The sequence below is a fragment of the Panthera onca genome, chromosome B3, assembly GCF_046562875.1.
Source record: "Panthera onca isolate mPanOnc1 chromosome B3, mPanOnc1 haplotype 2, whole genome shotgun sequence".
Lineage (NCBI taxonomy): Eukaryota > Metazoa > Chordata > Mammalia > Carnivora > Felidae > Panthera > Panthera onca.
In genome coordinates, this window is record NC_138344.1 from 112,369,586 (window position 1) to 112,383,011 (window position 13,426).

The 13,426-nt window shown below is 35.0% G+C and overlaps 1 protein-coding gene across 15 annotated transcripts in view; it reads left to right on the forward strand.

Moving 5' to 3' along the window:
* The window catches only part of GPHN (gephyrin), a 621,678-nt gene that overhangs the window by 552,482 nt on the left and 55,770 nt on the right, over positions 1-13,426 (forward strand). For all 15 annotated transcript variants that reach the window (XM_078448108.2, XM_078448105.2, XM_078448106.2 and 12 more), the window contains one exon: positions 12,415-12,536. In XM_078448108.2, the coding sequence (XP_078304234.1) occupies positions 12,415-12,536 (122 nt within the window). The remainder of the gene's footprint in view (positions 1-12,414; positions 12,537-13,426) is intronic.

Below are 13,426 nucleotides of genomic sequence, written 5' to 3' on the forward strand. Positions count from 1 at the left end.
AAATATTTGGTAGGAAATAATCAGATCCAGCAAATACTTTGAAGATTAAGCCAACAGGTTTTGCTATTAATTCAAAGTAGAACTATATAAGAGAAAGTGAGGAGTCAAGATAAACTCCAAAGTTTTGACCTGAGCGTTTCTAGAGATAGTTATCACTTACCCATGTGAGAAAGATTGGGCAGCAGAAATCAGGGCTTTTGTTTTTGACAAGTTAAGTTTGAGATACTTTTTAGAAATCCTGGTAGAAATATTGAGTAGGCAGTTGAACGTACTGTCTGGAGCTTAGGGGAAAGATTAAAGCTAAAGATACCACATTTGGAAATTATCAGCATATACACAGTATTTAAAATCATGAGACTAACAATAGCCAAATTATGGAAAGAGCCTAAATGTCCATCAACTGATGAATGGATAAAGAAATTGTGGTTTATATACACAATGGAATACTACGTGGCAATGAGAAAAAATGAAATATGGCCTTTTGTAGCAACATGGATGGAACTGGAGAGTGTGATGCTAAGTGCAATAAGCCATACAGAGAAAGACAGATACCATATGGTTTCACTCTTATGTGGATCCTGAGAAACATAACAGAAACCCATGGGGGAGGGGAAGGAAAAAAAAAAAAAAAAAAAAAAGAGGTTAGAGTGGGAGAGAGCCAAAGCATTAGAGACTGTTAAAAACTGAGAACAAACTGAGGGTTGATGGGGGGTGGGAGGGAGGGCAGGGTGGGTGATGGGTATTGAGGAGGGCACCTTTTGGGATGAGCACTGGGTGTTGTATGGAAACCAATTTGACAGTAAATTTCATATATTAAAAAAAAAAATAAAATAAAATAAAATAAAATAAAATCATGAGACTAGATAATAAAGTCACATAGGAAATGAATATAAATAGGAGATAGGAGATACAAATTTTACACTTAGGAGACAGCTATATCTTCCTTCTCTTTCCTCAACCTTTATACTGCCCAGTTTTGTTTTTCTTTTGTTTTGTTTTTATACTTTCCAATTTTATTTCTAATGTTGACTCTTTATGCTATCATCTCTTTGTTCCTCAAATACATTCTGATCCCCTTAAAACTATAGATGGTGACCTAAAGGCCTTTACACTGGACATCAGTCAGCCCACTGCCAATTAGTTCAGGAAGTCAAGACTGAATGCATGTTAACTAGTTACTCAAGTAGAAGCAATAATTATTTCTTTAGTAGGTGCTGGCTCTTCGAGTTCGAAGGGTACTCTTTCAGTCATTTTCAATCATATTCCATAACTTACATTTATTCATTTAATATCCCTTCTCTCTCTCTCTCTCTCTCTCACTCACTCTCTATCACATACACACAAACACACGCACACACACGTGTGCACACGTGCACACACACAGAATTAAATCTATTCATCTCCACTATGTGTTTGCTTATTCTATTCCATCTTTTATCATTTTCTTGGCCACCATCAAAAACAGATGCCTGTACAAACAAGCTCTCTAAAATGTAAAGTCTCTGTAAAATCTCCATATACTACTCTTTGGGGCCCTCCACAAGCAGCTGCTGTTAGAAAAGTATATTTAACTTCACTAATAAGAGAAGGAACAAGAAGTTGAGTATCTCCTGTGACCAGTACCACTATGTGCTTTATGATTAAAGCAACATCACGAGGGTAGTATAATTATCCTTCATTTTAAGTAAGAGAAAATTAAAGCTCAAAAACAAAGCAATTTTCCCAACATAATCTATTTTGTGTAAGGATAGAGGTTGATTTTACAACTCAGTCTTCTGGTTGTAATGACTTTTTTTCTTCCCTATGCCACAATGCTTCCCACGGGAATCTCCTTAAATTTCATATCTCCAGGTTTTAATGGCAGCCCTGAAACCTATCAGGTTAAGTAGTTTTTACTGTCATTAGTGTCTTCTAGCTATACTGTACTTACTCTCCAGATTAAAGACTATGACTTAACCACTTTAAAGTTGCTCTCACTATCTTCAGATAGCCTCACTCCTTTAATCTGTTCCTTTGCTTTCTACGCTGATACCTAAACTGGTTGACTCTATCCTCTACTGTCTCCATTTTTGCTCCCAAGCAGAGAAACATTACTGAAAAAATTAATAGAACTGTGATTACCCAGCCTACAACAAATTTCTGCCACTTAATGTCAACCTGGTACTTAAAGTTGCTTGGTAATCCTGATGTCACGGTCTTCTTGATTTCCTAGCACATTCCCCTGTGGGTAGTTCACTCATACATTCTGTACCCTCTTTATACCTCAGTAATAGTCCTTCTTTCTCACTCTTGGCGTCTTTAATGGAAAAATGAAACTAAGAAATATGTGTCAAACTGAACTAGATGAGGGCTCCCTCATCTTTTCTTTAAAAATTTTCCCCATTCCTTTAGCTATCTTTCTTTCCTCCAATCTAAAAGGAAATTGTATTTCTTTCTAAGAACAATTCCTCTACTTCTACCTTTAAATTCATTCTTTCTCACCTTCCTCATAACTTTCTAAATTATTTTTTTCTATGTCTTTGATTACTTTCTCTTTAATGGCTCATCTTCCTTCTATATCCAAATATACAGTGATTACCACTCTCATAAGAAAACCTATACTTAAACACCCTATTGCCTCCTTGAACTACTGCATTGTTCCCCTCCTACTGACTACTAGGTTTGTGCAAAGAGAGATCTGCACTCATTGCATTTTCTTCTTCGCTATCCACTTAAAAACAAAAACAAAACAAAACAAAAAAATCCCAAATCTATTTAGTGCCCCATTAGCACAGAAACTGATTTCCTGAAGACAGTAATAACTCCTAATCTCCAAATCCTGCTCTGATATTTATCCTCCCTAACCTATCTATACTATTTAGTATCAGTGACATTCTTCACTTACCACTTTGAAACTGTCTCTTATATTCTGTGATTCCATCCTGTTTGATGCCCCGACTACCACTTCTGTTGTTCCTTATCTTTCTCCCATTCGCTGAATGGAGTATTCTTTCCCAAAATTCTGTTCCACTGCTGTGTCTTCCCACTCTCTAAATTCTCCCTTAGAGTTTTTGTCTCATTTGGATACATGCAGGTAATTTCCCATATCTATAGCCTCAATCCTGACCTCTTTTTGTAAATTCAAGCCTTCATTTTTAACTTTCTTTGGATATTTCTACCTGATGTTCCACTATTACCTAATCTCACTCACCATCTTTCCCTTTCTACCACCATAAAGAGTGGAATACTTCCTTCCAGATTTGCCTTTTTTTTGTTGAAGGCATCACTATTTCCTGGAACCCTTTTTGCCAAGGCCATCAGTGACATTTAAATTTTTTTTTCATCTTTAATTGTGGTAAAATACACCTAACATAAAATTTACAATCTTAATCATTTTTAAGTGTATATTTCAGTAGTGTTAAATACATTCATATTGTTGTTCAACCAGTCTCCAGAACTATCTGAAATTCTGTACTCATTAAACAACAGTTCCTCATTTCCCCCTCCCTCCAGACTCTGGCAACTACCATTCTACTTTATGTCTCTATGAATTTCATTACTCTAAGTACCTCCTGTAAGTGGAATCACACAGAATTTGCCTTTTTGTGTCTGGCTTAATTCACTTAGCAAAATATCTTCAAGGTTCGTCCATGTTATAGCATGTGTCAGAATTTCCTTCCTTTTGACAATTGAATATTTCATTATATATATGTGTATGTATGTGTGTGTATATATTTATATAAAAATTATATATATAACATATATAAATTTATATAAAAATTCTATGTATATAAATACACACACACACACCCCACCTTTTGTTTATCTAGTCAGCCATCATGGGCACTTGGGTTGTTTCCACCTTTTGGCTATTGTGAATGATGCTGCTATGAATAGGGGTGTGCAAATATTTCTTCGAGACCCTACTTTCAATTTTTTGGGTGTACGCTATCTTTTTAACATAAGGAGATTAGGTGTAGTGACAGCTTACTTATAGGAAAACTAGAAAATACAAATAAGCATTGATTCACTACTTACTATATATGAGCTCCTACTATGTGCCAAGTACTATTTTAGTTGCCAGAATACAGTAGTTAACAAAAAAACACAGTGGTCCCCGTCCTCATGAAGATTGCATTCTAGTGTAGTGCAAAAAGGGAAAGAAACCACTGCTAACATTTTGATATATAGTCATTCAATTTCTGTGCTTATATAAATATATATTTATTTGTAAAAATGAGACAGTGCCATAAATACTATTTTATTTTCTGGGTTTTATTTTTTCAGTTAAATAGCATATCACAAATCTTTCAATGGCAGTGATATGTGTCCATAATGCATCAATGTCTATAAAGAGTTCTGTTATATGTATCATAATTAATCAGTTCCCTATTGTTAGATATATAATTTGTTGACCATTTTTTACCATTGAAATAAACAATGCTGTGATGAACATATTTATTTGCATCTACCAAAAAAAAAGAGAGATACACTCAAAAATAATAGAGGTGAATCAAAATGGAATTGTTAAAAATATTTAATCCAGAGGAAGACAAAGAAAAGAAAAAAGAAAAGAAAAGAAAATGGAGGGGGGAATGAAGGAAAAAAGAAACAAAAAAAAGAAGCAACAAACAGAAAACAATATAAAATGGCAGACGTAAGCTCTAACATATCAATAATTACATTAAATATAAGTGGTCTACTTTATTTGTAATCCCCAAAACTGGAAACAGGAATAAAAAGCCATGAACTATTGCCACATGCATCAACTTGGATGGACCTCAGTGGTATTATGCTGGGTGGAAGGAAAAAATCAATCTTAAAAGGTTACGTATTATAGGATTCCATTTATATAACATTCTTAAAATGATAAAATTATAAAGATGGAAAATGTATTAGGGATGTATTAGGGATGGACAGGAGGGAGAATATGACTATAAAGGGTTAGCATGAGGAATATCTTCGAGGTGAAGAAATGGTTCTGCATCTTGATTTGAGGTAGCAGGTCATGCAAATCTACATATGTGGCAAAGTGGCAAAGAAGTATACATATTCCTTATACCAATGTCAGTTCCCTGGTTTTAATATTATTCTATAGTTATATAAAATGTTACTATTGGGGAAACTGGGGACCTCTCTGTACTATTTTTATAACTTTCTGCAAATATATAATTACAGCTCTTTATGAGCTGGAGTTAAAAACAATTTAAACTAAAATAGTTTGTGTTCTGTGTTAGCATGTGACACAATTTATCTGTTTTGGAAGTCCTGATTTCAATTTCATTTCTCAGTTTCCCCCACTCCTGGTCACTTTCAGCCTAAATTAGACCATTATCTTCTGGAGATGTGATCAGTCCAGTTTGTATCACTTTTTGATGGGCCATTATTGTGTATTAGGTTTTCTGAAGTAGTCATTTTGATTTATGTGAGCATCATGTCTTCATGTTCTATTTATTGCATGACAATTTGTTAAACCGTATAGCTTAGCAGGTGCAGTAGCATTTAAAGCTCCAGAGATTACACATCTGGCCACTGCCACGTAGATTAACATTAAGGCAAATATAAAAGTTTGCCAGGTACTTCAAAGCCACAATTCTAGATTTCTAAATTTCAATGTAAAAATATGTCAAATACTTTAGCATCCTTCCTTTTATCAGGAGAAAGGAGCAAATCTTTGTATTACCTAGTAGCCATCCAGGAAAGTAAAACCTTGTTTTAAAGGTGTGAAAGACATCTGAACAGTTTTATCCTGAATATGGGAAAGGCAAAACCAAGAAGAGTTGTCAGAGGAGAAAAGATATTAATAAAAGTCAAAATAAAAACAAGAAATAATTGCAAACAGTATTTTTAAAATCACCAATAAGTGACCATGATTATTAGAAGCTTTTGTTTGAAGTGATTTAAGAGTATGCCACAACTCAAAGACTTAACAAAATATTTTGGTTATAAAAAGGGACCTTTGTTATCTGGGCACAAGATAACTTGGCCATCTTTAACAGAAAGAAAACCCAAATTATAATATGATTTGCAATAAAAAATTCACAGGCTTTTTTTCCTTATGAAGAAACCCATGTCATATGACCAACTTTGTCAATATTTTTCATACATATTATCCTTTCTGTGAATTCATTATTTATAATTATTACTCCCAAGCTATAAAAGTAATTTTCCTTTAGACCTTCTATACTTACTGTGTAATACCCCCAAATATTTTTCACTGTCATCCCTCATATTTTGGCACAATCAGATCATTTTTGCCTGAAGAAAAATATTCTGTTTTTTTCCCTAAAAACTAAACATATTCACTACCTTGCACAAGCATTCCTCTGCCTTTGTATATCCTTTTTAACCTGTTAATGATGGTTACTCTAACCTGTTAATGATGTATGTAATAAGAGCATGAGTATGTTAAAGATTACATTGCCTGCAATGTAATATCCAAAATACCCAAATTATGGAAAGAGCCTAAATGTCCATCAACTGATGAATGGATAAAGAAATTGTGGTTTGTATACCCAATGGAATACTACTTGGCAATGAGAAAGAATGAAATATGGCCTTTTGTAGCAATGTGGATGGAACTGGAGAGTGTGATGCTAAGTGAAATAAGCCATACAAGAGAAAGACAGATACTCTATGTTTTCACTCTTATATGGATCTTGAGAAACTTAACAGAAGACCATGGGGGAGGGGAAGGAAAAAAAAGTTAGAAAGGGAGGGAGGCAAACCATAAGAGACTTTTAAAAACTGAGAATAAACTGAGGGTTGATGGGGTGTGGGAGGGAGGAGGAAGTGGGTTGTGGGCATTGAGGAGGGCACCTGCTGGGATGAGCACTGGGTAATGTATAGAAACCAATTTGACAATAAATTTCATATTAAAAAAAATGATTTATCAATTGCTCAAATTAATACTTGTTAAGATCTTAAAGTTAACAAGGATCTGGCAATTAAAATTTAATTCAGGGACACCTGGGTGGCTCAGTTGGTTGAGCCACCAGCTTTGGCTCAGGTCATGACCTCATGGTTTGTGGGTTCAAGCCCTATGTCGGGCTTTGTGCTAATGGCACAGAGCCTGCTTTGGATTCTCTGTCTCCTTCTCTCTCTCTGCCTCTCCCCTGCTCATATGCACTCCCTCTCTCTCTCAAAAATAAATGAATATTTTTTAATTTTTTAATAAAATAAAATTTAATTTCATATAAGATCTTATGATTTAATAGAAGCCTTACAAGAATTCATCCTGTAGAATGAAAAATATATTTTGCCTAAACCCTTCTAATTTCTCAAGTTCTCAATTTTGTTACCCCTGAAACAAAAGACAGATTAACAAGAGAAAAAGCATATACATTTTTTTAAGTTTTTTGTGACAGAAGAGCCTTCATAAGAAAATGAAGACCTGAAGAAACAGTCAAACCTGAGCATTTTTATATTAGGCTTGATGAGGAGTGGAAAGTCATGGAAAAATATGATAGGACAAAGGGTTTGAGGAAAGTGTAGTAAACTGAGGGAAACTTAGCAAGGCTTCTTGTTCATTTGGATTCCTCTGTGTCCCTTCATCTTCAGAGATAAGGATGCTCCTTTCCTCCAGGCATAGGGAGGGTACCTCTCACATGAAGGTTTTATGACCTGTGTAATGGGGAAGTCCTTCTTGCACATGCCATTTCTCAAATTCCTTCAGCTTGAAATATCCACTGTACCAGTTGCCATATTTTGGGGTAGCATGCCTTGAACCTCATCAGCCTCTTTTCACAGAGACATGCCATATCACCATTCTCAGATTTAGATGAACACAGTGTTGCTATTTTGTAGCAAAACTAGGAAAGGAAATTTAGAAAATTAAAATTAAACTAGAATATATTTCTAGTATCATTTCTTACATGCTGGTAAAGTCAGGAAGAAAACACAGGACAATTTTTGAAGCAAGATTATCAACTCTGCCTAATTCGTGCAAAGAGTCATCACGGTAGAAATAGAATGTGGACTTTTTTCAAATACAATTTGTAAACCTCAGTATTTAAAAACCAAATTCTTAAAATACTCCTTAAGTTATGTTTGAAAGCTCTAAATGCCCTTTTTTTCTTTCTGAGGCAATTAGGTTTTTTTGTTTGTTTGTTTGTTTGTTTTCCCCAGAGTTTAATCAGAAGCTATTTAAAATACGAACATCTCCATTAGAGTTTATAATCTGACTTTTTCTCTCAATGTGTTACATCTGTTTACCTGGACAATCTGAGTATTTCTAAGGTGTGTCCATAATTACTAGAATTGGTTTTTGATCAATTAATAAAGTATTCTAGAAAAAGGAAAAAGAAAAGTAGGGATGTATAAGGGAGCTGTTTGCAATGGATATGGAGTTAGTGACCACTAGAGAAGCCTGATTATCTTCCCTTTGCAAAGAAGGGAGAAGTCTTATGCAGACAAGCCCATTTCAAAACATAGAAAAGGGAAAGTGAGTCGTTATAATCAATCTCAGGCCCTTTGACAATTCAATCAAGACCATAAGATTAAATCTCCGAAGAACAGAAACAAAGAAGGATGTCTCTTGAAATAAACTAAGTGATTTCTCTTTTAGAAAGGAGACAGAGAACCTCCTCATGAGGGTTTAACAAAAGAATTTTAAATTTTGTACACTTTTATTTAAACTTCCTTTTGAAACTTTGCATAACAATAAAAATGCTAATCATTGAATATTCAGAATTGTATTTCCCTTTTGTTCTCAACATGCTTTCAAGTGGATAAATGTGGTCATGTCATATGTACTTCAAAGTGACCACTGGAATTCCAAATTGTTCTTTATGAATTTATGCTTTTTTGAAAGATAAATGCAAGAAAAATAAAACAAGCCAGAGTTACGCCAGGAAGTACAAGAATTTTATTATTAGATGAACCCATGAATTGGAACAATATTGCTTATATATTATACCTGAAGTCCTTAGCACTAAGGTTGAATCCCTAACAGCTGACCCTAAAAATCAGCAGGAATAGTTAGAGAAGAGATCTCTCCCAAAGCCAATTTCTCAAACATAAACAAAGAAAAGCTCTTACAGACACACAAGAATTTAGCCAAACAAGCTACATCTTGTTTGTTGACAAGCAAGATGATTAGTATCAAATCAATGCTTTAACACATCTTCACAAGAAAAACAAAAATTTGTACAAATTTGATCAAATAACCAAAAAGTCCTGGGAACCTTATTCTCACAACAAACAAAATAAATATCAGCTAGCTTTGGGAGCTCAACAAAAAAGGATCAGACCTTAAGGAAGTGCTGGACTTACCATCATAAGCAAAGAATCTCTGGAGCAAAGAGACTCAAGAGACCTCAGTGAAGTTCAATGTAACCGATATAAGAATACTCGTAGGAAGGGGTCTTGTCTAAGTCTTCTTGGTGGGACCTCTAGGACTATCAAAGTCTTGATATAACAACCACCAGGGAAATTTGTTGATCATACAAAGCTGTATAAAAATTTCTGAGCAAGGGAGAGCATCACCATGGAAGAATCCCAGTAGTGCCAGAAATGGAGGATATTACAGAAGGATATATACAGGACTTTGAGAACTGAGGTTGGTCATGAGAACTGGGGGTGGTTTTAAGGTCGAAATTAGCAAGTAAGGTCTAGGCAGAGACTGGTCAGATTTTATAAAATAGGTGAGTTGCTGAAATGGTCTCATCTTTGGAGCACATGAGTCCATCTGGAGTTATCATGGTCTCAATTTGTCCATGGTCTTGGAGTATATAAGTCTAAACAAGTTTATGTTAAAACAATTTGACTTAAGATAGTTGTTTGAGTTACTTATCATGGTTTGGTACAGTTTCTCTGTTATACAAATAATAGTACAATTTTGCAAGTTGATGTTTCTGTTTCTCAGAAGGAAAGAGTTTGTATGTATGATAGCCAATTATAATGATTTGTAGACATTTAGACATTGAATATCTGAAATGAAGGGGTGGGGCACCTGGGTAAGAGAATGACTAAAACCATAGGGTCAAGGAAGGTATGTTATTAGGATGTTCTTAAGAACTGTGATCTTTGGGAAGATAGTGAACTACAAAGGGAAATAAAAAGAATCAAAGTTTAAATGTTTGAAAGACAGTAGCACCACTAGTAACAGAAATAGGAAATTGAAATTTAATATATGGTAGACAGGAAAGTAACAAGGTAGGGAGATAATAGGTTATGTGTTGTTTTACTTTGTTTTTTTTTTTTTTTTTTTTCTTTTGTATTTTAACTGTGGCAGGTTTCAGGCATCATTTCAAAGATGACCAGAAGTATAAGATAACCAAAAAATAAGATTAAGTTTTAAAAGGAAATATTGTGAATTTGTTCTAGTATATTCAGCCTTAATCTCCCATTCAGTTCTGTTTTTCTTTGAAAATACATGAAATGCACTGTAAATCCCACACACTCATTTAACTAAGTATTATTTTATCATGTCAGCTTTACAGATAAATGACTAGTTCTCCAATGATCTCTAATTGTTCTGTTATTTCTAGAACTGTTTACAGCAAAACAACACCCTAAAAACAGGGCTCTTGTTTAGTTGGTCAGTACCCTTTTGTGAAAAAAAAAAAATTATATAACCACACAGTTTCTTTCTGAAGCAACTTGTCTGATTAATGGAGTTAAAGAACTGTAAGCCTTGGCCTTTATAAAATTATAATGACTTCAATAACTGTGTGTTAATTAAGATCAGAAAATTAATCTATATTAGCACTGCAATAGCAATTTTCTAAGCTCTGCCAGACTAAGGATGAAAGTGGGTTGCAATGTCACATGGCATCTGATTAAGTTAAATTAATGCAGTATTTGAAGGGAAGACTCCCAGGTGACACTGAATAAGATGATCAGTTTTTCTCTAGCTATTTTAAGGGAACAGTTGGTTGCAAAGCTACTACTTTTCAACATAAAGCCAAATGTCCTGCCACATGGTATCACTGATGAGTCAGATGGAAGATTGAAGGGGCTTGGGGTTATTGTTTGGGAGAACTGAGATATGAAGCTCTAGGTATTGGCCATATTAACAGCCTAAGTATCTAAAATGTGCAGACTTGCCTTCAACTTCCTAAGGTTATAGTCCAGATTTTTTCACCTCCAAGATGTACTTTTTATTCATTTTGTATTTCTGGATTCAAAATACATCTTAAAATTGATGTGTAAATTAAAGTTGTACGTTGGTGTGTCTGCATGTGTTAAGGACCCCTCCTCTTAAGTATGTTATAATCTGATCTAAATCTGTATTTACATTATAAGCTAATTCCGTCTACACTAGCATCTAGGAGTAAAATATGAAAATAGTTGGGGTAAAATAGGTGCTCTTTAAATGTCATTTTTCATGAAGGAAGATAATCATATTTATTATGTATTTACCCACATTAACTGAGTGTTCATTACTTCAATAAATCCTAACTACTTTTTTTTTAACGTTTATTTATTTTTGAGGCAAAGAGAGACAGAGCATGAACGGGGGAGGGTCAGAGAGAGGGAGACACAGAATCCGAAGCAGGCTCCAGGCTCTCAGCTCAGAGCCTGACGTGGGTCTCGAACTCACGGACCGCAAGATCATGACCTGAGCTGAAGTCGGATATTTAACTGACTGAGCCACACAGGCACCCCAGTCCTAACTACTTTTAAAGGCAATTATTATTACTATATGTTATAAGTAAGAGCACTAAGGCGTAATGTGTTTAGGTAACTTGAATTTGAATGTCTGAATCCCAAACTCTTCCCACTATATACCACACTGCCTCACTGAAACATCCTAACATAGAATAAGTTTCCAATAATTTTTTTCATAGACATAATGGGAGATATTAAATCTCTAAAGGGTGATTCAATTCAGAGTCATAGGATAATTGTGCATATTTCTAGTTAAGTATTACTTGTTTAATTTTGCTACTAAAGAGACGAGATACTTGTCTCCCTCTCCTTCAAGTAAGTTTAACTTCTTTGATATTGTTGATCCCGCTTCAGAGATCAAAAGCTTGAAAAAAAATATAAAAAATCATTTTCTTCAGACTTGAAAATATCATGTCACAAAGTCTCTACCTCAGATGTTCTCAGTGAAAGACAAACTAGAAAAGAATATTGGGAGGGAAAAAGAAAGTTGTTTTCTTTAGTTTGCCCCTGTGAGCAACCACTGGGAAGGCCAATCTCTACAAACCACTATTGTCAAATTGTAGCCAAAGCAGGTGTGATATCTGGCCTGCTATTTAGTCACCATTTAAATTTCTGAATGCTTTTTAATTCTGGAGGGACATTTTTTCCAACCTCCTATACTCTCTATCCAGGGACCCTTTGGGTGTGTACCTTCTATGTGCCAGATACTGTTGTAGGTGTTAGATATGCTAACCCCTGTGTCCTACATCTACTTCTTTTCCATTAACCATAAGCAACATTATCCTAAGAGAATAATTTGTGGTGGTTTTTTTGGCTTTGTAGCTGCTAAATCCTGAAGATGACCTCTTACCAGGAAAGATTCGAGACAGCAATCGTTCAACCCTCTTAGCAACAATTCAGGAACATGGTTACCCCACAATCAACTTGGGAATTGTGGGAGACAAGTAAGTATTGGATTTTATTTGGAAGTTGTTTTTGTACAAATTTTAATTTTGGGAGTACTAACTAGGTGGGGTTGTTGCTAAAGAGACAAATTTAATACAATAATTTTCAATAATCTCATTCTCCAGAAGCCAAAAAATTATGGACACGTCTATGTCCTTTAGGGACAGACATTTTCCTAGAATGCCTATTACAACAGGAGAAATACTTTTTGCTCTCCTGTGGGTATGTTAAGTTTACAGGGGTCTTTTTTGATAGTGTTGGCTTTATTCTAATGGAATTAACGGTGATGGTATTATTCCTATTCACCCACACTTGTTTCAAGAAAGACAGGGAAGACCCGGGTAAGAAGATAAAAAAGAATGTCAAAATTAGCACTAACTGCTCCTTTGTAGTTTAAGTACAGTTTTTTCTAGGACTTTTATATTGATTTTTGTAGCCTTATGTAACCCAAGTTTCTCCAGGCTTCATTCACCCATCTGTAACTAGAATCTGTGACTAGAACTGCCCATCTCTAAGAGCAATTACCCCATATGCTAAATTAACTCAGCCCTCTGCTAAATTCCCCCAAGGATTTCTGTACCTTCCAACCTGTGATCAAGATCACGTCTTTTTCTGAGCACCCCACTACCACGCAGCACTGCCATGCAGCCCTCTCTCATCAGGATTTCCAGTTCACAAGAGACTTGCCTGCTTTTTTTAGTAATATTCAGACATCAACCTGGTAGAGACAAAGCTCAGAGACAAATCTAAGTGATAGATAGCATGATGTATCTGTCACCCATAATTGCCCCTTTCTTTCTTGTAACCACCTTGTCACTGAGAAAAGCTCATTATATCTGGATCTTTCTTCCCCAGGACAAGGTAAGAATTTCCCAGCAAATGTGCTTTT